The following is a 25,132-nucleotide window of genomic DNA, read 5'->3' as shown; positions in this document are numbered from 1 at the left end:
AAACAAAACCACACAATTTGTTTTCTGACGACGTTATCACGTAAAATCATCGTCCTTAAACCGGCTTTACAGACAACATCTTTTTTTTCAATAATCATTTTTATCAAAAAACAAAACCGACTTCCATGCATCAAAGCTGGGTTTTATGGTTTTTTTTTAATAGTTTCTATGGCTATAAATGAACGACACTGCAGCCACCAGTTTTCCAATACAAAAAGAATTACCAAAATTGGTTCACTCAGTCCAAAGTTATTAGGTAACAAACAAAAAAAAAATACAGACGAATTGAATACCTCCTCCTTTTTGGAAGTCGGTAAAAAAACAATTTTCAGAGTGAGACTTAGATTGATTACCAGTTGGTATCTAGTTTCACGAAACTTCGGGTCTAGGATTGTAAAATGATACTTGGAGAAACTATCGCCCACCAACACCGTCTCCTACCGACAGAATTTTTTATGGAGACAGTGAACGACAACAAACAGACAAAGACTTTTGGGAAGATCAAATGGTATAATCTGGATAAAACCAGAACCATAATTGGTGGATGGAGTCGGAAGCTACCGTCAATTGTTGTTGTTTTCTTTGTATTTTTGATAAGTTTTCATCCGTCGAGTGCTGTTCCCCTCCGTTTCATCCGACGCTTCAGTCAATTTTTAGTTCTGGCTTAAGGAAAAAGGCGAAGCTTTGATTTCGAATATGCAAAACTATGCAAAACAACAACAATACAATTCGAGAGTACAGCACAAAGAATGTGGGATCTCCTTTTGGGGTTCTAGATGTATATCTCAAAAAGGCCGAGCTTTATACGAATAATTGTGACTTTCATTCTACTGTGAAACCAACTTATTTGCCGGCAGATATCTACCTCTAAAATACCTGACCTGATTGATTTCTTGATAGTCAGGTGAATACCCTCAAATCGAATTAAAATAACGGAATGCTTTGATCTTTTCTCTGACCACTCTCCCGTTATTCTCACTATGAGCGAGAGTCTTGTTAAAGTTGAAATACCACCTAGGCTAACAAACGGTAAAACTAACTGGGAAGGCTTTAAGAAAGATATTGAGGATATGTTGAATTAATATGTTGAATTAATATCACTACAAACACCTTTTGGGCTTGAGGAAGCGGTAAATAATTTTGTGCATATTGTTCAAAAAGCTGCATGGAACAATACCCCTTACCTAAGAGAAATTTCAGGGTACAAAGACGCTAAATACCCCCAAGAGATAAAAGATCTACTTAAAGAATAGCGAAAAGCGAGCAAGAAATGGCAACAAACTCGTACTCCTCAACACAAAGCTAATCTAAATCACCTAGCTAGGTTGCTTAAAAAAATAATATGAGATTTTAAGAGCAGCGAAGCTAAAAATTACCTAGAAAATTTGACGGCAGGTAAAGAATCTAACTACTCTCTATGGAAAGCAATAAAAGCCACCAAGGCTTCCAGCAACTCCGATTATGAAAAGAAGCGACAAAGAGAATGCAATCGTTTTTGCTGATTCCTAGAGGAAACATTCAAACCATTCAATGGGCAAGCATTGAATGACAGTATAAACATGAATATATAACGTCAAGTGAAAGCTTCATCACAAGAAATGTTACGATCACCGAATTAAATAAAGAAATAAAGAAGTTAAAGTAAAAAAAAGTAAAAAAGTAAAGTAAAAAAAATGCACTCACGGAAAGGTTAAATAAACTTCCTTTATATACACTGAAAAAATTATTATTCTTAAAAACTATGAATCTTGTTCATAAACCAAAATTCATACATTTTTAAGAAAAATTCATTAAATTTAAGCACAAATTCTTAAAAAAAAAGTTTAGATTTAAGAAAAATTCATAAAATTTAAGAATCAGTTTTCATAAAAATTTTCCTATGGAAAAAATTTGAATGAATTTTTTTTAAGAACAAATACGAAGGTTTATGAATAAATTCATAAACTTCTAGCTCCAATTTGAAAGAATATTTTGCTGCATAGAATCTGGACATACTTTTATGAATGAAATTCACTATTATTTTCCATTCAGTTGTATTTTGAGTTAAAATAATTTTTAAAATTGACTTTTTGATTTTTATTTTTAAAATTACATTTGTAAGGAGTTCATAAATTTTGTGTTTTTAAGTATTTTTTCTTAAAATGAATGTATTTTTTCATTAATTGAAAAATAACGAAAATTTTACCGTTATCCTGCATTCGGTATTAAGAACTTATTCTTAAAATCTAAGAATCTGTTCATACTTTTTAAGTTCGAAATTCATATTTTTCCAAAATTTAAGAATTAATTCATTAAATTTTATGAAAGTATACATATAATTTATGAAAAAATACTTACCTTTTGAGTTTTTAAGTATATTTTCTTAAAGTCTATGTATTTTTTCATCAATCTAGAAAATAATAACTGTTGTTTTGGTTGTTTTGAATCTATGCCTTAGAAGGATTTCTCTGCGGATTTAGTTTAACATCTGATATTCAAAGTGGACGGTCGTTGCCGAAACAAATTTGTGAATAAAAAACAATATTTATTATGTGTTATGCATTTTAAACCACGTAAACAATTTTGAAGAGTATAAGACATTCAACAGTTGAAATTATTGTTGGTTCACGTTGCCTCTTTCTCATATACTTAGATAAGTATAAAAACATAACATGTTAAACATTTCTTTCTTTTATATATTAAATATATTTTAAATTTTTTTGTTATAGGTACATAATTTAGATACTTTTGTGAAATGAGTCTTCAATCTTCAATTTGAGACCATGTTATTTTCGCAAAAAAGCGAATTATAATAAAACCGGCAAAAGGGCACTAAATACTGCTCCGTAAAAACCATCTTAAAGGCTGTTTGCAACAGATCCAGTACATTCCGAAGTTGTCATTGCAGAATAAAGCAAACACATCATGTTTGGAAAACATAGAATTTAATAAGTGTTGTTGTTATTTAATTCCTTTAAATATTTAAATTTTGTTTTTATTTTGTTTTATTCTATATAATGATGTATCTACCTAAATTTTTTATATTGTGATCTTTCCGCAACTTATTCAATTTTGTATTGTTTTTTCTTTCAGCTGCAGAGCCTAATGCTGCCGATTAAAATAAGGTAAAAGATAATTCTACCTCCTATTTCGATTTTTTGAACCAAATATTACATAGTCATTTTACTAATACAAACTTTTTCTTATCTTTCCAGATGATGCATCAATTAAAAAAGAAAAATTAAATTTAAAAATTAATGTACAGTGACAGTGACCAATAAAACATTTTTATTACGTTTAAACTCAATCATTTCTTTTATTTTTAAAAATTATTTCATTTGTTTGTTTCAGATTTTGGGTTGTTTTCTTTGGCTGTTTGTTTGATTGGAATACAATTTTTTTCAGGAACAAATTAAATGCTTGGAATGGTAATGTATATTATATGCATCTATATAAATAAATGCATACATTTTAATGAAAAGTGTATTACATTTTATGAAAACAATCATAAAACTTTAAGAAAAATTCATACATAGTTTTTATGATTTGTTTCATAAAATTTAAGCAACATTTCATTTAAATTTTAACGAAATTTACGAAAAAAATCATAAAATTTAAGAAATAATCTTAAAATGTAAGAAACTTTTCTTAAAATCTAAGAAACTCTTCTTAAAATCTAAGAAACTTTTCTTAAAATCTAAGAAACTTTTCTTAAAACCTAAGAAACTTTTCTTAAACATGTTCAAAACTTTTCGAATTCGTTTATGAACAGAATTCTTAAAATTTAAGAACTTATTCTTAATTTTTAAGAAATATTCATTCATGAATTTGTTCTTAAAAAGATTCTTAAATTTAATGAATTTTTACATTGGCTCATTTGCCATGAATTTTTACATTAATTTAATGTACAAATTCATTAATTTTATGTACCTTTTTGGTTCAGTGTAATAAATGCCACTTTAAGGCTAGAATATATTCCAAATCAATGGAAAGTCGCAGAAGTAATAATGGTCTTGAAACCTGGCAAACCATCACACGAAAAGAAATCATACAGACCCATTTCCCTGCATTCTGTAGTGTCGAAGATTTTTGAGAGAATATTTCTACAGCGTCTTCAGCCAATAAAAGAAGAAAAAGGTGTTATATCTGAACACCAGTTCGGTTTTAGAAGCAAATGTGTTTTTTTCTAGAACATTTTATATGTTTTATTTATATTGTTATTTTGTTTAAATTTTAATTCAGTTAATTTTTTTGATCTTAATGTGGTTTTTTAATGCATATTTTCAGATTTCAGGTGCATATTTTATGCACATATTTTGGGTTTTTAAGTGCATAAAAATCTTTGTCGTGGTTATTAGTCAAACACAAATAAATGTCAGCTTTGTATTTCAATTTTAGTGCTATAATGAAACTAGACTTATGTACCTATCATTTTCATTAATGATGTTTGAAGGTTGAATGTCTTGTATTTAGGCATTGTTGTCATTATCATGCATGTGTATATAGGTATACCTACGAAATACGAATCGTTAGTGAGTGAGCAAAGTAACAGTTTATTAATTCTAATTGAAAATAGTTTGCCTCTACAGTTCATCGAGACAAGACATGTTTGTGTCTGTTTCTTATGCGTTAACTTTTTTCTTATCGCTTGTTAATGCTTGAATAAACTTACTTATCGGTGTATGATATCTAACAATTTTACAAGGTTAGACCAATTAAAAATATATCAAGCCCTTTCCACCAAATTATCGTAAGCGCCAAATTAAACTATGAATTATGGAGAGCATATTATAACTAATTGTATTTTTCTAACCCTGAAAACGAAAAAAGTAATAAATTTTGTTCTTATCAATAAATTACTCAAGAAAAGAATCACATACATAATACATAAACATCGTCTCCAATAAGTCTAAGAGGCATTCCATGAAAAGTGGTAGGTATATAATTTTGTATTTTAAGGAAAAAGAGTAGATAATAAATGGGATTTGTAATTTGTTGCAAGTAAAACTTCAAGGCAAGTTACTATTTTTCAAGACTTAACAAGTTTTTTCGAACTAAACTCCCAAATAAATACTCAGCCTTGTACCTAATTTATCGTAACAATATTTTTTAAATCGAGACTGGTGGAGTGGATTAAATAGATGGCACGATTTAGAATTATTTGTAAATGCCTTAATCGATCTAAAAATTGTAACTTTCACTTAAAATATATTTTTAACACTAAAAATAATCCATAAAACTCATTTGTTTTTTTCAAGCCGATCAAGCGTGATTCAGGAGGACTGTGACAAAAAGCTAGAGCGTGTAGTTTGCGTCGAGACAAGAAAAAAATCCTATGGGAGGGGGGGTCTATTCCCCTTCGTTTAGCTCGTAGGGGTAATTTAAAAAAAAATTGACTCAATTTGAAAAAAAAAGTCAAACTAATTTTTTTTTAAATTTTATGTAATTAAGTACTAATTTAGTTTTAAAAATTCGATGCTTTTATTTATATATAAACAAAAACAAAAAACCGGATCCAGAAATATCTTGACATTTTCGAGAAATTAATTATATTCTAAGAAACATCTTTATTTTTTGTTTTTCTTGGCTGGTCTTGTTGGTAAATTTATTTGTGAAACATTTATCATTCGTCTATTATTTTTTAAACATTTAGACTTAGATAAATTAAGATAAAAAAAAGTATTGGATTAACCCTGAATTGATCAACTTTTTTCATTGATAACACCTAGGGCTGCCAGATAAAATTTTATTAATGTCGGGACAATAGGTCTTAATAGTCGAGACAAATCGGGACACCAAAAAATTATTGAAATCGAAAATTATTAAAAACAAATGAAAAGAATCACGTGTTTGATTTTGGATTTCACGCAAAAATATGAATTGTTAAAAATTTCATTTTTTGAAAACTAAACTTAGTCCCAATTTATCCACTCTCCATTAAAGTCAAAGTCACCATATAACATGGGAAGTTTTAAAATTCGTATGCAATTTGACAAATTTTAAATCTGTAATGGCGTCTTTAAACTTAATGGATAGTGAAGACATTGGGCCTTATCCATAAAAAATAATAAAAAAAAATGTCAAGTGATGTATCTTTTAATAAATGTAAGTAACAATCCCAAATTTCCATTAAATTTAACGTCGCCTTTAAAAATAAAGAAGTTTTAAACATTTTATGCGATTTGCCAACATCGTAAATTTTAAAATTAATAATGTCAATCGAAATGGCTTTAGCTATAATAAAACACGTATTTTTTAAAAACTCAATAAATTCATTATTTGCTTAGTTATTTCGAAATTTACGCAGTAAAAAAAAAAGTTTAAATAATTTATTTTTGTATATACATATGTAATTGCATAAATTCAAACAAAAAGCTATCTAATTTTTTTTTTAGGCGCATTCCTAAAATCCAAAAATAAAACCCCGTTAGTTTATGCACGAAAAATATTTTTTCTGAATTTCGTAGTTTTAACATAAATTTGCTTGTTTTCCAAAAAAGGCGAACTTTCAACATTAACTGCCAATTAAAAACTATTGGTGCTATTTATTAGAAATATGGCGCATTATTTCGATAAAGCAATTCTTAAAGGTTATGTAAGAAGCTTTAAAAGAATAAAAATATGTTTTTTACAGCTTTTGGGCGATCTTTTTCGGTTTGTTACAGAAATGTCACATGGGGCTACAAGGGGTTAAAGCTTTTTATGCTTAAAATTTTAACACACACAGATAGTCAAAAAAATATTGGACCAATAACTTTACTTTATGCGTGTTTATAATAAAAAAAGGTGTGAATATGTATATTAAAAAAAAAAACGAAATGCAACACTTAACATGCTGCAAATGTTCCTAGTAAGGACATTATGTATAAGGACATATTCATTCATATAACACTCACTTTTATTTTTTTCCCAAAGTTTTTCAACGAAATCGGAATGTCGGGATAAAATCGGGATAGTTTGTAAATCGGAACAGGGTCCAAATGTCGGGACTGTCCCGCCGATATCGGGAGGTCTGCCAGCCCTAATTACACCTGAAAACGTACCTGCCCGCCGCCCATGGATTCTTGCTGTATGGGCCTTAAGTCAATAAAACCGCCATTTTTTAATGAAAATTGAACAACAAAAATAGTCTATGTTTTTGGCTTTACAAAAAGGTATAGTAGGTATAACCGTTGATTTCTAATATTTTGTTTTCCAAATGAAGTAAATTTTTTTTTTAAACTGCCCATCCAGGCTAAACGAAGAGGAATAGCCAATAATTAAGTAGGTAGGGGAAAGGTGCGAACAGTGAGACAGTGCAAACAGTGAGACAATCCATTTTTCTCGTTTCTGAAAATAACCACAGTAACACTAGTTTGGGTCAAAACGTTTTTTTCCCCGTCTGCGTCTTTTAATTTTGTCCCGACTAAATTAAAGCTATGTCCATTTTCCTACACCGTAAAATAGCACACAAAATCAGGTGAGAGTAGTTTTTGGAGTGTTATAAAAAGAGTGTATAACACAAAAAAATCTGGTTAGTGTTCATAAAAAAATATCATGTAATTAGAATTCCTTCTCGTTTTTTTGTAATTTTATATCTTTCCGAAAAATGACAAAAAGTTAACAGTGAGAAAGATTTTTGAAAAGCAAACACTGAGACATAGATTTAAAAAAAATATATTATTTTAGCATGACTTCAATATGATTTCGTAGCTTTTTTTCTTTCGTTTTTTTTTGCTATTTGTTATTTTTTTTTTGAAAAAATGGTTTAAAGTAACATAAATTAATTAATTATATACTTGTCAATTACCTAATTATTTGACGGTTTCGTTATTTTGGGTGCCGTGAAATAACGCCGAGCGAAATAACGCCGAATTCCAAAATTCGGCGTTATTTCACTTTCAAAAGCGAAATAAGGCCGAATTTCAACATTCGGGCTTATTTCACAATGACAAAGTGAAATAACGCCGATTCGGCATTATTTCACTTTTTCGGTGAGGCAAATCCTGCTAAGTGGAGCTTAGGAAAAATTGCAATGTAACCACCTGTAGTCAGTTTGGTATTGAAATGCCATATTCTTGGCAAAGGGACATAAGGCCCATGGACATAACAGCCACTTAATATTTGTGGACTTAAGTCCCAATTGAGTGAGACATAAGTTCCAAATTAATTGTCAAACTCAGGTTGGACATAAGACCCACAAATAAAAGATGGACGTTATGTCTCACTAACGAAGAATTCACAAATTATAAAATTATTTCCCAACTGGATTTGGGATAGTTACAAAATTCGATTTTGCACTTATGTCCCACCCTATTGGCACATACGCCTATCCAATAGTGTATCCAAAGCAGGACAGCATGTCCCCAGCCTACAAACATACTTCACTATTTATACGCCTAAGTCCTGTTTGTGTTATAACTTAGCAAACGCGAAGCGGAAAAAAATTTGCTTACATGAGAATATATTTAATTTTCGGAACCCAAACGCGAAGCGGAAAAAAATTTTGCCCACGGGAGAATCAATTTTGAGGTGTGAAAATAAAAATTCGCGCGAATTTTTATTTTCACACCTCAAAATTGATTCTCCCGTGGGCAAAATTTTTTTCCGCTTCGCGTTTGGGTTCCGAAAATCAAATATATTCTCATGTAAGCAAATTTTTTCCCGCTTTGCCTTCCACCAATTAAAACAGGTGGGATTTATTCGTTTCTTATCTTTGTATTGTGATGACCGCCCTATTTGCGAGATAATTTTCAAAATGACCCGCGCTTATCATGCGAGGTTGGTTGTATTCAAAGTTTCTTTTTCATTTAAAGAATCTGAAACAAAACGCGAATAAAATAGAACAAAAGTTATTCTACATTATTATTTTATATTTCGAAAAGTGTGGGGCTTATGTCCCAGTTAAATAAAAAATATGTTGGGCTAATGTCTCACTCAAGTGGGATATAATTCTTAAATTAAATGTCGTCCCACTCAAGTGGAACATAACTCCCAAAAATAAAGAGTGGGCGTTATGTCCTTGGGTCTTATGTCCCTGCGCCACATTTTTATCACATCTTGAAACTTATCTAGGTTAATGAATAATTAAGAGGCATATAAGAAATAAGAGCCAAAACTTTTTTGGAACCTATACCTCGATGGGATGGACATAAGTCCCAAATTGGTATGGGAGCCATTGTGCCCAAATAAATTTGGGACTTATATGCCTTTGAAAATAAGAAAAAGGGTAACATACCGGTTAACTTGCGTCTGCTCTTATGCTGACTTTTCTAACATTCGGCCTTATTTCTCAGTTGGGACTCGGCGTTATTTTACTTTGACAAAGTGCAATAAGGCCGAATGTTGAAATTCGGCGTTATTTCGCTTTTGTAAAGTGAAATAAGGCCGAATTTTGGAATTCGGCGTTATTTCGCTCGGCGTTATTTCACGGCACCTTATTTTGTTTCACCTAAGACTGTCTCACTGATCGCACCCCTTGCAAACAGTGAAAGTGAGAAGTTTTGACTTTTTCTACATTTTAGTTCAATGTGATGCTCTCATTAATTCTTTAACTACAAGTTTTTTTGCAACATTAAGATAAAATATGTCTTAAACTGACTTCAAAGTTTCGTTAAGCTATCTTGAAAACATTCTAAGATATACTAATTTAAAAAAAGTGTGTCTCACGGTCCGCACCTCTCCCCTACATTTTAAAATTTTGTGTGCATATTGGCCAAGTCTATGATGTGTGTTTGCTAACAATAAAAGTTAAACAAATCCAAAATGTCAAAAGCGCAAATTTTCAGTCAGCGCTCGTTTAAACGATAAAGCGTATTCTAGTTAGAGCGCTCGTTTAGTTAAAGAAAAAAAATGGGACACGTAACGTAGGCAAATTTTTATTTGAACACGTGTAAAATTGACAGATAAAGAAGTCAAACAAACCTTTACAAAAGAAAAAAAGAAACAACAAAATAAACAATTTTCAAAAAAATTATTCAAAAAAAAGTTCAAGCTTCAAGTGATTTTTATTTCTTATTTTTATCAAGTGAAACGATACTAAAATAAAATTAAATTGAAAACTTAAAAAAAAAAAGCTGCCTTGGCTTCAAATGACCAATGGCATATTGGATAAACTGTGTAAAGTTGATCTGAAGCATAATTTTTATTGTTTCCGGATACATTTTTGTATATGTTTAAATATGAGAAGAATTTATTTAAAAGAATAGTTTTCACTTCTAAAACCAATTTTCATCAAAAAATATAAGCATGCTTTCGCGCCCTGATGGTGCATCTTATCTTACTACCAGTAATAAGATATTTTGTTTTCATTTTAGAAATGGATTTGATTCAAGAAGGAAGACATTTTCGATTGGTTCCAGAATTTGAATTAACGGACATTTTGAAACTTTTGGATGGTTATTTACCAGAATCGCTTAAGGTATTTATGAATCTCATTTTCCAAAGTATAGGCGGTTCGGCCGTTCGACCGTTGCATATCTAAATCTACGTAAGATTAGTTTGTACAATACTGCTACTCCTGTAGAACGACAAACGACGAAAACATTATGACCAGGGCAAGGATTTTTATGCACTTAAAAACACAAAATATGTGCATAAAATATACTAAACCTTAAAATATGCGCTAAAAATATGCGCTATAAAAAGTATGAAAATATAATTAAAACCAAAGAAAAATTAACAGAATTCAGTCTTTTATTAAAATTAAATATTAAAAAAAAAAAACAAACATTAAATTTAAGTTAAGTACATAGATACAGATATCTACAAACTCGGATCAATAGTGTAATTTTTCTTGGCATACACCATAAAATATTTTTTGAAATTTTCAAATGTTAAATTTTGCCTATTTGGCCTAAAAAACTTTTAAACATAGAAAAAGACCGTTCAACTTCGGATGATGTTATTGGAGCATTTTTAAAAGCAAGTGTTTCACTACTCCATAAGTTTCTAAAACAACGTCATGTTCGGGATTCGACAAGATGTTTGAAATATTTTTAAGTTCGAAGTAATTTTCACTTTTATTTAAAACATTTTCAGTTTTTTTTTTTAAATGGCTTTTCCAATTGAACTCTCAACTGCACTTTTTTTTTAAAGCAGCTTCAATTTAATCTATTTTGGTTTTTAATGAATTCCAACCCTGAAGCTTAGTTAAGAGTTCATTGAAAAAGCCATAGTTATAGAATTTAGAAATATTAATTGATTTTTAGCACTGCTTTGTTCAATACTTCTTTAGTTTTTCCTATAGAAACTGCATCTGATTCGCACAAATTGAAACAAATTAAAAAAAAAAACTTAAACAAAAATTAAATTGTTCCTTTTTTTTTAAATATGTATGTCGCAAAAATATGCGTTTATTACGAAAATATGCACTAAAAACCGAAATATGCATTTATATACATTCATAGCAAAATATGCAAAAATATGGACTAGCAAATAAATGCCATTTTAAAGCGGAAAAAAAAATATGTATTTACATAAGAATCCTTCCCCTGAATATGACGTTTGTCTAATGATTTCGAATGAAAAAGACGAAACTGATAAAGTCTCGAGCCTCCCTTTCAACTTTATCTCAGTTTTGTATATCTTTATGTTTATAGGTATTTGAATACAATGTATACTATTATACAATATACATATTGTATGTTTGATATCTCTTTTGATATCTGAAACAAGTAGTCTAAGATCTCAATGAAAATAATTATAGAATAATGCCAAATACTATACAAAATTCGTATCAGCACTGTGTCGAGTAATAAAGTTTTAAAAAGTAAAACGATCTCTAGAATACCAACGTTAATATTCTAAATACGACTTACACCAGGGGTGGCGAATGGTAACTTCTTTATGTATTGGAAATTGAATTCCAAGTTTCCATTAATTTGGAATTGGCATTCTTCATAGTTTTGTTCTCCAGCCTCTTAAGTTCGATCGATTCCAATTCTTTCCTTGTTCCGATGAATTTTTCAGTCCGTATCGAACTATGTTGGAATTCGTTCAGCTGCATTGCAATGGCTTCAATTTCATACCAATTAATGTGTCGGTTTCTTCATTGATGCTGTTGGCTTTGGTGTGGCTGTTTTTGATGCTTATATCTATTTACTTTTGGCTAGATTTGAATGAATAAAAAAAAAAAAATAATAATGACTTCATGATTTTTTTCTATTACTCATAAAAACTACAATTTTTTTACATCGATGGTGAACTCCAAGGGCGTACGCAGGATTTTGATCAGGGAGGGGCAGACTCATTCCAGATTAAATTTAGCTGAATTTTTGTATATACCTAAAGTTTTTTTTCTGGGTTCTCAGGAGATCTTTTGAGTAGGTTAATTTCCTATGCATTTTTCCTTTTTTTCCTAAACTTATTATTTTATTTTTTGGTGTAGTGTAGACTCAGCAATCAGCATACATAATTCAATTATAGTATTCAAACGATCTTAGATCATTTTTGACTCATAAAAAAAATTTTAATTTTATTGTAGATATCATTACCTAGTTTTAAAATTCAAAGTTTTAAAAATTACACTGTGTTACAAAAATAAGGTTTCAAAATATACGAGGGCGGAGACCCAGTCGCAGTGATTACGTAACGGTATTTAAAAAGTCTCTAACACCCTCAAAATCTGGAGTTAGGGGCGAAAAACGGTTTTTTGGAACTTCACCCATTGAAAAAATTCAAGCTTCGTCAAATTTTTACCCATTTTTGATCTTTTTATAGTTTCTGATAAAAGATAACTATACCTTTTCAAAAATATATAAAACGTGTGATTCGGTTAAACCACCTAGACCTAGTCGCACTGATAACGAAACGGTATTTAAAAAGTCCCTAACACCCCCAAAATCTGGAGTTAGGGGCAAAAAACGTTTTTTTGGACCTTCACTCATTGGAAAAATTCCAGCTTCGTCAAATTTATACTCATTTTTGATTTATAGTTTCTGATAGAAGATAATTATACCTTTTCAAAAATGTATAAAACATGTGATTCGGTTAAACCACCTAGAATTTATAAGCTGTCAAATTTCAAAAGTTCCATTTTTTCGTCATTTCCCCAACTTCTACATCAATTGGGCCTTACTAATAAATCAAATGCTAATGTCGACTATTAGCTAACCAGAAGGTTAGAACAAAATGCTGAGTTTTTACAAAATGCTACTGATAAACAATTTAACCTTTTCACTAACTTAGTCTCCAGTTTTATGTTTTTGAGAAAAAATATTATCTTATTTATATCCTTCGAATTAGCCTAGGGGACAAGGAGATTGTCTTTTACTCCACCGGCCTAGGTTCAAGTCAGGGTGTAGTTGAGCTAGTTTTTTTTATTGTTTTTTTTTTCTATTTTTTGTTTATTATTTTTCACAAGAATATTCGGTTGGGATAAATAATTTATCAAAAATAAACCATCATTTTGGTTATTGGACCATCATTTTGGTTATTTTCATCAACAAAGTTACTTTTTTTTAGTGCTCGACTTTAAATATTTAAATTTTAATGTGTTGCTAACAATTAAACTGGAGATTAAATACATTATTGGTGTGCGGATTAACTAAAATCTTAAGCTTTTCTTTTAACCTTAGCACTAATTTTAATTATTAGTATCGTGTGTAAATGTGTGCACACCTTTTTTTTAGTGTTGACATTATTATTGTATTATGTCTATGTATGTTGTCACAAAAGTCCTGTTTCTTTGGGAGGTGGCAATGTACTACTAGTAGTTTACTAGCGATTTTCAATGGAACGTACTTTCAACGAATTCAATACAAATCGTATCTACTCGGGAGGAAGAGCATGAGTAGATAGTACTAGATTAACCAAAACATCTACTATTAGTAGACTACCACCTCCAATGGAACAGGGCTACAAATTATAAAAAGTTACTTACCTTTTTTTTAGCTGCATCAGACCATAAATATATATATAAAGAATCGGATATGGGATTTTCACTTTTACGTTTCTAAAGAATGGCCTCAAAAACCAGTACTTATTCAGTTTCCAGGTTGTACCCTCACGGTAAAATAAATCATTAAAAATAATGGCGCAAAATGTTAAACGATTAAGTAAATTGCTAAAGCCATTTTAGTAATTAAGTACTAAGCCAAAAAGCATACGGTTTTTTAACTTAGCAACTTACTAAATGGCTTTATCAATTTACTAAATCGTTTAAAATTTTGCGCCAATGCTTTTGTCTTAATTGTTTGCTCTTTTTTAGCCCGGCGGTAATATTTACCAAAGCTTTTCAATTTTTTGTCCACTGAGTCATTTGGAATGTGTGAATCTAATAGAAACTGAAGACATCCTGATAAATTGGAAAATGCCAATATACCTACATTTCACTCATTCAGCTATTGTCGATCGGCTAACAGATTTTTACGAGAAGTTTGGTACAATGGAGCAACTTATTTGTGATATTTTAATTTTGAATAATTCACAGAATGCTGATTTGCAAGTGAAAGAGTAAGATAGATATGTACCGAATAATTTCTTGTTTATATAAAAAAATGTATTGGCCATTTTTTTAAATACATATTATAGTTTTCTAGATGAAGAGGCCGAAATACGTCCCCTAACTGTAAACGATGTAAAACTTGTGCATGACCACTATCCGGCAAAGGAAATAGAGTGTGTGCAGTTGTTCGAAACGCTAGTAGGGAAATTGCCCGCATTGGGAGTTTTCAACAAGGATACAAATGAACTTGCTTCTTGGATGCTTTCATCATACTATGGAGCAATGTTTTCAATGCAGACACTTCCAAAGTACAGGCGGAAGGGGTAAGAAAGTTTGTTTGTTTTGAATTTAAGGTTTGGGAAAGTTAAAATTCCATTAGATTTTTTTAAAGGTTTTTGAAAAAAAAAAAAAAAAAAAACTGAAAAAGGGTTAAATGATACCGACGCTTATTTTATATTTAAGCGAATAAATTAGTTTAGACCCTTTATGGTCCATTGTGATACCTAATAGAGCTGGGCAGGTGCACAGAAGATGTTGAACAGTATCCTCTTCTTCTTCATTCATGCAACTCCTGCAGAAATCATTAGAGAACACGCCCCTTCTTTTTGCGTATATCTACTGTCTACCTATTAGACAGTTTCCAAAAGAAGTTATCATAACTGCTGCACCTTTTCTTAAAAAAATAACTTGAAATTTGTCTTTCAATGCAAAATGTAAAAAAAAAATTATTTTATGAAAAATTTTAAACACCTGTGGTATAAAAAACATCTGTAGGAAAGGAACCTAGGTGGCCAACTTTTTTAAAAATAAGCGCTTCTAAAGGGAATTTCAGAATTGTTATAGTTTTTATCGCATCTAGAGTTATAGGGAAGTTATTAGGACCGAAATGCAAAAGCAGCCTACTAATTTAAGAAATTAATTTAATTTTCATTTCATATGTTCTTTACTTCATATAAAAACTTAGTGCTAACATTGATTAACAAGATTAAAATAATAACAATATAAAAAATAGCGTAAATTTATTTATATGAAATAGTTAAGAACTTTCAGCTGTCGAACGACAAGAGTTGAATGTACCATCAAATTTGATAAATTTATGATAAATTGATGGGGATCATTTATTGTAATTTTGTATAATAATTTTTTAAGATATAAAATCTTTTTTTTTTTTATATTTGAATGTGTAAATTTTTTATGTAGGTAATTTATGTTTAATCCAAAAATATCGAAGATAGAAAAAAAATATTTATTTATTAAAAAATTAAAAAATATCAAACTACTATATTAAGAAATGTAATATCATTATGATTTAAAGTAAATAGGAAATATTTAATATTTTTCAAAAACACCGATTTCACTCTTTCCCATCTAATATTATCTAGTAGATTTATTGAAAAATCGGGCTGCAGTGACTTTATAGAACGGAGAAAAGTGCGTTTTTTTGATATAAGGAATAGGTACAACATTAGGGTTGTTCACACGTAAATTATAAAGGTTGCATTGCCTGGAAACAGAACATCCAGACTTTTCGAAAAATGTTTTTGAGACTTTATAAAGGTATAAATGCTTTATAGGTAAATCCCTAGCGTTTTGAACAGAATAAAGCTTGGAGTTCTACTTTTTACTCTACATAAAATACGAATGGCGTGTTTTTGTTTAATAAACAAAAGATCAATTTCACTGCGGTGAGTGCCACCTCAACAGACTCATCCATATTGTAGTTTTGATTTAAATAGACCATTATAAACAAGTTTTAAAAGAGATTGGCTACAATAGAGGCTGAGGTGATAAACAGGGTGTCCCAAAAGTTAACGTCGAAACGAAAACGATAGATAGGGTAGGTGGTGTCAGAAAAATAATTTAAAAAATCGCAGCAAATATTACTTTTTTGCCCAACTAAGTACTAAACAATTTTACATAAACATAAATAATTTTTCCATATTATTTAAGTTTTTATATTCTGAAAGGTTCTGAAAGGGTACAAAACTTAAATAATATGGAAAAAATACCTAATAAAAAAGTCGGATTTCTTAAGAAAATAAATTTTATCTCGGTTATTTATGGAATATTCTCTACAATGACACCATTTTGAAAAGAGAATTGAACACACCAACTTTTAAGTTAACTCACCGAAACATCGTAGTGCATTTTTTTTACACTACGGTTCATTGAATTAGAGTCATGTAAAATTTTTTAGTACTTAGTTGGGCAAAAAAGTAATATTTGCTTTAAAACTGATGCAGCTGAGTTAAAATTTTTGAATACATTTGGTAGCACGGTTATTCAAGGTACCGTAACAAAAAAAAAAATGAGTAAAATTAAGATTTGTAGTCACAGCACATGAAAAACCGTCACAGGGTGACCATTCTTTCAACTTTTTTTTCAAATACCAATAACTCACAAAATATATGGCTGCGATTTTTTTAATTATTTTTCTGATAACTGTCACCACCTACCCTATCTACCGTTTTCGTTTCGGCGTTAACTTTTGGGACACCCTGTTTATTCCTCAATACCATATTAAAATATTGAGATAGATTTTTTATGTGATCATTCCAGCTTAACCTAGCAACCAATATGACTCTAAGGTACTTAAAATTGTCAACACGTTCAATATCAAAACAATCCTTATAACAACTTCCGCTAGAAATAAATGTATTTGGGTGAAGATTGTGTTGACAAGAGGTTTGTAGGTAAAGGTAAAAGGTAAAATGGGCTGACAGTTGATGTTGTTACCGTCACACTTAGATCAATGTAGATCCCTTCTGATACCCTGAAGAAGTGACAAAGTGTGGTTTGTCGAGCCATTTGGTAGACTTGACATAGTTCAGTAGGCTGTTGCCTGACAGTTCTGATTGTTCTTCTAATTCATTAAAGAAGTAGTTCCCTAAAAATGTTTTTCTAGTGCGGCAGAGAGCTGGACAGCGACAGAGGAAGTGAGTGGTGTCTTCCTGTTCGTCCTCATTGCCGCAGCCTCTACATAGGTCATCTGTGCTAAGCCCTATTTTCTTTTTATTGTAGCCCAGTAGGTTATGTCCCGTTAAGATACCTAAAAGGGATCTTAAGGAAGGTTTATTGAGTAGTAAGATCTTATTAGATTTTTTCTCGTCGTAATTCGGCCAAAGTTTCCTGGTGTGACCGCAGTTATCTAGGAGGTTCCATCTTTCATTGGTTTTTTTGAAAAACATGTTTGACGATATTTCGTTTCATTTCACATTGTGGGATTCTGATGTTATGGTCTATGAGAGAGGGATCACGTACTGAGCCTTCCCTTGCAGGCTCATTCGCTTCTTCGTTGCCGAACACATCACTGTGGCCGGGAACCCAGCAGAGTCTTGCATTATGCTGGATACCAAGAACCCTAAGCTCTTTGCGACAGCATGAAACAAGCTTTGACTTGATTTAGGTGGCAGAAATCGCTTTTACTGCCGTTTGGCTATCAATGAAAAAGGTGATGTCAGCAGGTGGTATCGCCATCATGGATATTTGTGTAGCAGCATTTTTCACTGCCAGTATCTCGGCTTGGAAGACGCTGCTGTAATCGAGGAGTCTGAAGGAACTGGGAAGGTTGAGGTTTTCTGAGTAGAAACCTGCACAAACCCCAGTGTTCATTTTCGAGCCATCAGTGAAGATGGTAATAGTCGACTCATTTGAGAAAGGTACACTGTTTTCCCAATCTTGCCTGTTGGGGAAACTGACATTGAAAGACTTGTTGAAGTCTAAGTAAGGGGTCATGTAGTCTGTACTTACGTTGTTATCAACGTAGTTAGAGAGGATCGTGGTATGACCGCTTTGACTAGTACTCCAAATGTTGGTTTGACTAAGTCGTAGGGCATTATTTGCTGCTAATTCTTGTACAAATAGATCTAAGGGAGTGAGATTAGGGATTGCCTCTAAACCTGCGGTTGGAGTGGACCTCATCACCCCCGTAGTACTAGTGCATGCTGTTCTTTGTACTTTGGTTAGGGTTTTCAAGTTCGTGGATTTCCCTAGAGCTTGCCACCAGACTAAGCTGCCATAGGTCAGAATGGGTCTGTTTGGTTTGTAAAATATATTTCGAACAACAGGGAGAATGGTATCTTAGCGTAAAATCATCACAAATTGGAGCTGAAAGCTTGTATATCATATATTTCGTTTTTTGGCTTATAGTAAGCTTATGGAAATGAAACCAAAGACGAAGTATTTCCAAATCATTATTAATATTAATAAACATATTCAAACTGTTTTTTGTGGAGTACGTTAACGCCGTATCGTCCGCGAAGGCCGTAATATTTCCCTTAAAATTGGACGAAAAGGGAATTAACAAAAATTAAAAACAATATTGGGCGCAATACAGAACCTTGTGGGACACCTAGATTTAAAGTTGAAATATGAATTTTTGAAAAACACCTTGTTTTTTAGGGGTATATTTGGGTAGTTTTTGATTTTTAGCTTTTTTTGGAGCGTTCAAAAAATCTCAAACTTATAAAACATGTAGGTTTTGGCCTTATGAATCCATGTGCAAAAAATTGGACTTAGTGAGTTTTGACTGAATAACGGAAGACGTTTTTAGACCGTTTTCAACCGATTTTCATCGATTTTTATTTTTATCTTTTTTTCTTTAATAGATACAGGGATAAAGTATATGGTCATGGACAGACCATGACCATGACTAAATGTGTGCGAAGTTTCAATCATTTTCGTAAACACAATTTTGAGATAACGGTAAAATAAAATTTTACAGGTTATAACAATTGACCAAGAGTAGATATTATTAAACTTTTATGAGCACTCTGATACAATTACCTTTCATTTGCTATACCACACATAACGGTAGACTAACAATAAGCTACACAATGTTAAATCAAGAAACTTGGGAAAAACCTCAAAACACCAATGGAGATCTGTTGCCCCCGAACAGCCACCAGTGTGGGAAGTACCGTAATCTCAGTCTGGAAATTTGACATGGTTGACTTTAAAAAATTCTAACTTCTCTTGGCATCTTTGAAATGAGATTGATACGTCATATGAAAGGTGAAATAATAAGCTTTCACATGGTATAAAATTTTTTATAGGTTGTCAAACAAATAAATTGATTCCATAGCGTGATGTTTTTTTGCTTTTTTTAATGAAATTTGATCGAGTTCAAATGGTATAGGTTATAGGTTGTTAGGGGAAAAAATGGAATTAATGACGTGAGAAGATAAAAATTCATGTTTTTTTTTGATTTTTTTGATAAAAATGATTGTTTCAATAAATAATTTTTAAACTTTTTGCGCATCGTAAAATTTCAAAATGGTTTTATTCTAAAGAAGAAATACTTTGCTTAAATTGCATTTTTTTTTTGTAAGCTTTAAAAAAAAAATAATATAATGAGAAAATAAAAAAGGTATTTTTTCTTGTAAATTATCATTGTTTGAAATAAGTAAACGCTTCAATTGACTCATTTTAAACAAAAGCACACAACCTGTTTTCTGACGACGTTATCACGTAAAATCATCGTCCGTTAACCGTCTTTACAGACAACCTCTACTTTTGAGAAGACTACTATTCATCCATTGTTTAAGACAGTTTAACTGTATAATGAATAGTCTTAAGTTTGTTCACATTGCTGCCACAAATGCATGGATCCCATCAGTTTTTTTTGTCCAGTCATATTTAAAAATAATTATTTCTTGTAATACATTGCATTGCAAATTGCATTGTATGTATCAATTTTGCTTTAAACCGAGATCATTAAGAAGTCAAAGTTCACAACAAACTATATGAAAATAAATATTTAGCCATACACGCCTTAATGACTTCACTTTAATTTTCAACGCTTGTTCCCAATTATTAATCCAGATAAAAAATGCAAAATTAAAATTAAAAACAAACGTCAATTTTGAATTCGGCACCTTACATGCCATCTTCAGCAAATATTTTTATTGGGCAGGTTCAGAAACGTTAGGGACTAAATATTTAGGTAATTTCTCGGCCTCTGGCCTTGGCCTTGGTCAACTGTCAAAAAAAATCCTTCCAATTTGGGTAATTTTATTGGAAAGCTAACTGGAAAATTAGGCAAGAAAATTTTACCTAAAAATCTAGGAAAGTTTTTTTGTCAACATGACAGCTGATTGTTTTTAATTACAGAATTTCGTTAGCAAAATTGAATTTATTTGTGTGAAACACGAGTTAAAAGTGCGTTATCGGTTATAATTAATATTATTTATTTATTAAAGTAAAGTTAAATTCGGTGTTTGCCCCATGCGGTCTTTATTAAATTTCGAAATTTGACAATAACATCATATCCAAACTTATTTAGTCAACTTACTCAAATTTCCGTTCACAAAATGACGTTGCCTAAATCATAGAAAGCTTTAAATTTGACAATTAGAATGAGAAAAGAAAAGAAAAAGAAAAAACAATTAAAATCATATGTAAAACATGTAAACAAAGAACATTTAGTTAATTTCTTCTTCCTAGGATGTTGAAGAAAGTTAATTGCTCAGGATGTAATTGACACACATGAATGTTAATTGCACCATTAAAAAGCTTGCAGCAAAAGCTTTAAATCAATGCTAGGAACTTAAAAACCCGTTCACTTTATAAAGATCAAATCAACAAACTGAAATTGAAACAGAGATTATCTGGAAAATTAAACATTAAAAAAAATTAAGTGCAATTTATTAACATATAACGTCAATAGTAAAGTAAGGAAAAAAGAGTGAAATTGAAGCAGAGTATCCAGAAAATTTAACATTTGAAGTGCAATTTATTGACAGATAGCGACGATACTATCGTATGCATTTTTATGTTTCTACCAACAATTCAAAGCAAAAAATTCAAGCTTTTAAATGAGACCATGAGACTAGAAGAAACATTATTTTTTCCATTGCAATTTTTGTTTTCAATATAAATAATTTATTTCATTCCGTTTTTTTTTGCTCCTAAGTGTACTATAAAGTGTACAATAGAGTGACCGCAAGAAATCGATTTTCGAAATTTGGTCGGGGGAACCCCATAAAATGTTCCGCCTTTGCAGATTTTTAGATAGCCAACATTTCAGCTCGATTGGATAACTCTAAATGGTGCCGACACTCAAAGTATCAAAAATCTCTGTTTTTTCACTGTTTTTCGAAGAAAATTAGCTCTAGCTCCCAAAGAGATCGGGTTATTTTCACTTTTTATATATTAAATTAAGGGTAGTGCTGCTACACATAATTCAGATGCTAAATTTGTTTAGTTTTACTAAAACAGAAAAATTTTGTCATCAATTTAAATTTTCAGTACTTACCTCAAAAAGAGCTGAAGTGCAAACTCGATTTAAAATGAAACTTTTTTTTTTAAACTGTTTTACCTATTTAAAAAAACGAAACATTTAACAGAATTCTAAGGCTGTGTGTGAATTGCGTTAAATAGTTAACACCGTGTAAAATTTTTGACACTATTGAGGTGAACAAAAAAATTTCAGCTGTATGGCTTATTGTTTAATATTTTCCCTGCTTCTTTTCTGCTATGAAACTCCTTTTTAATAAAAAAAAAAAAAAACGAAACAAAACCATCTGCAAAAAAAATTTAACTCAAATTTAACCAGGTGCCAGAGCCCAATAAATTTTTAACAGCTGAAATTTTTTTATTCACCTCAATAGTGTCAAAAATTTTGCACTATGTTAACTATTTTACGCAATTCACATAGGCCTAAAAAACAAAAAAAATAACATCGTGTTACATTTCTTATACATAATTATTGAAGTAAATACTAAAAAAATTTAATCAAGAGATTTACAAAGTAGTTTTGGAAGCATCAGGATACAATTTTCGGCACTCACTGACTACTTGAAGTACATATTGTTTTTGTTCCTCATCTTTAGTTAAAAGGTTATTAAAATCGGTTATTAATTTGACTCCTCTTTCTGTCATGTCATTTACGACTTTAAGTTATTGCACTTTTTTAAAGCCTTCTTTAAAATGCGGGTTTTCGGGCCAAAGATTTGGAGGTTCTTTGAGAAAACTTGTGTCTATTTTCAATCGGCTGAAAAAGTTCAATGTTTTTTTGTTCACAATATTTTTTAACCCTGCTGTGACAAATTGTTCATCTTCATGTGGATATTATAGCATTATACAGGGTGTCCCAAAAGTTAACGTCGAAACGAAAACGGTAGATAGGGTAGGTGGTGACAGTTATCAGAAAAATAATGAAAAAAATCGCAGCCATAGATATATTTTGTGAGTTATGGGCATTTGAAAAAAAGTCGAAAAAAATGGTCACCCTGTGACAGTTTTTCATGTGCCGTGACTACAAATCTTAATTTTTTTCATTTTTTTCTTCTGTTGCAGAACCTTGAATAACCCTGCTACTAAATACATCCAAAAATTTTAACTCAGCTGCATCAGTTTAAAAGCAAATATTACTTTTTTGCCCAACTAAATACTAAAAAAATTTACATGACTCTAATTCAATGAACCATAGTGTAAAAAATGCACTACGATGTTTTGGCAAGTTACCTTAAAAGTTGGTGTGTTCAATTCTCTTTTCAAAATGGTATGACATTGTTGAGAATATTCCATAAATAACCGAGATAAAATTTATTTTCTAAAGAAATCCGACTTTTTTATTAGGTAATTTTTCCATATTATTTAAGTTTTTGTATTCGGAAAGGTTCTGAAAGAAAAAATTATGATTTGTAGTCACGGCACATGAAAAACTGTCACAGGGTGACCATTTTTTCGACTTTTTTTCAAATGCCCATAACTCACAAAATATATGGCTGCAATTTTTTTTATTATTTTTCTGATAACTGTCACCACCTACCTTATCTACCGTTTTCGTTTCGACGTTAACTTTTGGGACACCCTGTATACTCTTATCATGTTGGAAGGATCAAAATAATTAAAAATTGTTTCTTTCTTTTTTTCAGATATGGAATTCAAGTTGCTAAAGCACTCACAAAACTTGTTATCGAATTCAACAACGTGCCTTTTGTTGCAGTTCTGCCTCATAATGCTGCATCACAAAATCTTTACATAAAGCTTGGCTTTGAAAAGACATACCAGATGAGTCGAGTAAAAATGACACCATATGCTTCTATATCCAATTAGAAACGCATTTAAACACATTTAATCCGTTCCAGTATGCAAATTTTTTTTACCTTAGTACCTTAAGGCATAGTTATTAAAATTAACAAGGGAATGAATAAAACTATTCCAGTAATTTTAGGTTCTATCTGCGGAAAAATTCCTACTGGGCTCGATTTTGGTATAGACCTTCGTTACGGCAATGTTATGAAGATGTGAAAAATCGACATTGATATCGCGTCCGCGTTAGAAGTTATAGAGGTCAAAAGGTCACGAAAAATGCATAGGGCAATATTTGTAGATAATTTTATGACGAACAGATTTTCCATAGACCCCTATTGACCTCCGAGCAACAGGCCACGAGATATATGCGAAAAACTGATTTTCGTGACCTTTTGACCTCTATAACTTCTAACGCGGACGCGATATAAATGTCGATTTTTCGCATCTTCATAACAACGCCGTAACGAAGGTCTATACCAAAATCGAGCCCAGTAGGAATTTTTCCGCAGATTGGGGTAAAAAATGCCTAAAATTACTGGGCTAAACCTACAAGATACTACTTACTATATTCGCCGCGCTTTATGTTGTATTTATTTGAGTTACAATAACAAAGCGAAATTCTGGGGTAGAATCGCATAAGGTGATTGGCGATAGTCACATTTGTGATTATAAAATGTGAACACAAAATATTTTCCGTCTGTGTAAGGTGATCACCAAAAATGTTTGAGAAATTGGCAAACAAAAAACGTAGTTATATAGAGGAGCATATTATCATTGAATAATTACAAATAGAAGTGGACACCCAGGGAAACTTCCGCTGTAAAATTATAGGCGCTAGTATCGTGCGTTGAATTAAAAAAGCAAATCCAACAATCAAAAGCAAATCCAACAATCCAAAATCAAATCCTAAACCGCTTATACATATAGATAAAAGTTTACCTATTTCAAAAAGTGGAGATAGCCCAGAGGATAAGGTGAGTGTCTGGTAAGTTTACATGCCTAGGTTCGAATCTGACGGGAAATTGAGATTGTTTTTTTTTTTACATTACTAGAATAAAAATTAATTCAATTTGTCAAAAAAAAATCTCCGCAAAAATAAAAAAAAAATTTCAATTTTTACCGGTATTCGAACCTAGGCCAGTAGGAGTAAAAGGCATCGTCCTTGTTCTCTAGACTAATATGACTTTTCAATATACGAAAACTTATATCAATATAAGCTCTTTGAAATGTATAATAATAATTATTAATTTTTTTATGAAGGTTTAAAAAAAATTATTAGTTAAGACTCAACTCGAAAATACATGATAGTTGAGGCGCAAACATGTAGTTCATCTATCTTCCGGTACTCTTATAGTCGCATGAGTAATCTTCGGTGTCACTTCTATTTGTAATTATTCAATGATATTATCTACCAGTTTCTTAAAGATAACTTTTCGATAGGACTCATCGTTTAAGAAAAATAGGCAAAAAACCGATATTTTCGACATTTGACACATTTTAAAATCACGATATCTTCTAAACAATATCTCGTAGAAAAAAAAGTGTACATTACTTTTAGGGAATTACAAAACCTATAAGTCATCCATATACTTTTTTATGAAAGCTTCTTCCGTTTCAAAGTTATAGGTATATGAAAAACATAAATTTTCGACATTAAAGCTTGAATAACTTTTTATGCACACATGGGAC

General features: G+C 31.0%; 1 protein-coding gene across 7 annotated transcripts; it reads left to right on the top strand.

Moving 5' to 3' along the window:
- Window positions 1–4,542: 4,542 nt before the first annotated feature.
- LOC129906210 (uncharacterized) lies at window positions 4,543–23,495 on the top strand. Of its 7 annotated transcripts, XM_055981887.1 has the most exons (8): window positions 4,544–4,684; window positions 5,238–5,355; window positions 6,895–7,142; window positions 10,275–10,378; window positions 13,852–13,968; window positions 14,168–14,412; window positions 14,491–14,727; window positions 23,284–23,495. In XM_055981887.1, the coding sequence occupies exons 3-8, from the start codon at window positions 7,112–7,114 to the stop codon at window positions 23,462–23,464; spliced, it is 915 nt and encodes a 304-aa protein (XP_055837862.1). In that variant the 5' UTR covers window positions 4,544–4,684; window positions 5,238–5,355; window positions 6,895–7,111; the 3' UTR covers window positions 23,465–23,495. The 7 variants fall into 7 exon arrangements, with proteins under 7 accessions (XP_055837867.1, XP_055837862.1, XP_055837860.1 ...); XM_055981885.1 differs by lacking the exon at window positions 5,238–5,355; XM_055981891.1 differs by lacking the exon at window positions 6,895–7,142.
- The last annotated feature ends 1,637 nt before the right edge of the window (window positions 23,496–25,132 follow it).

This window comes from Episyrphus balteatus, chromosome 1 (assembly GCF_945859705.1).
Source record: "Episyrphus balteatus chromosome 1, idEpiBalt1.1, whole genome shotgun sequence".
NCBI classification, from domain to species: Eukaryota; Metazoa; Arthropoda; class Insecta; order Diptera; family Syrphidae; genus Episyrphus; species Episyrphus balteatus.
This window is presented reverse-complemented; position numbering and strand designations above follow the sequence as displayed.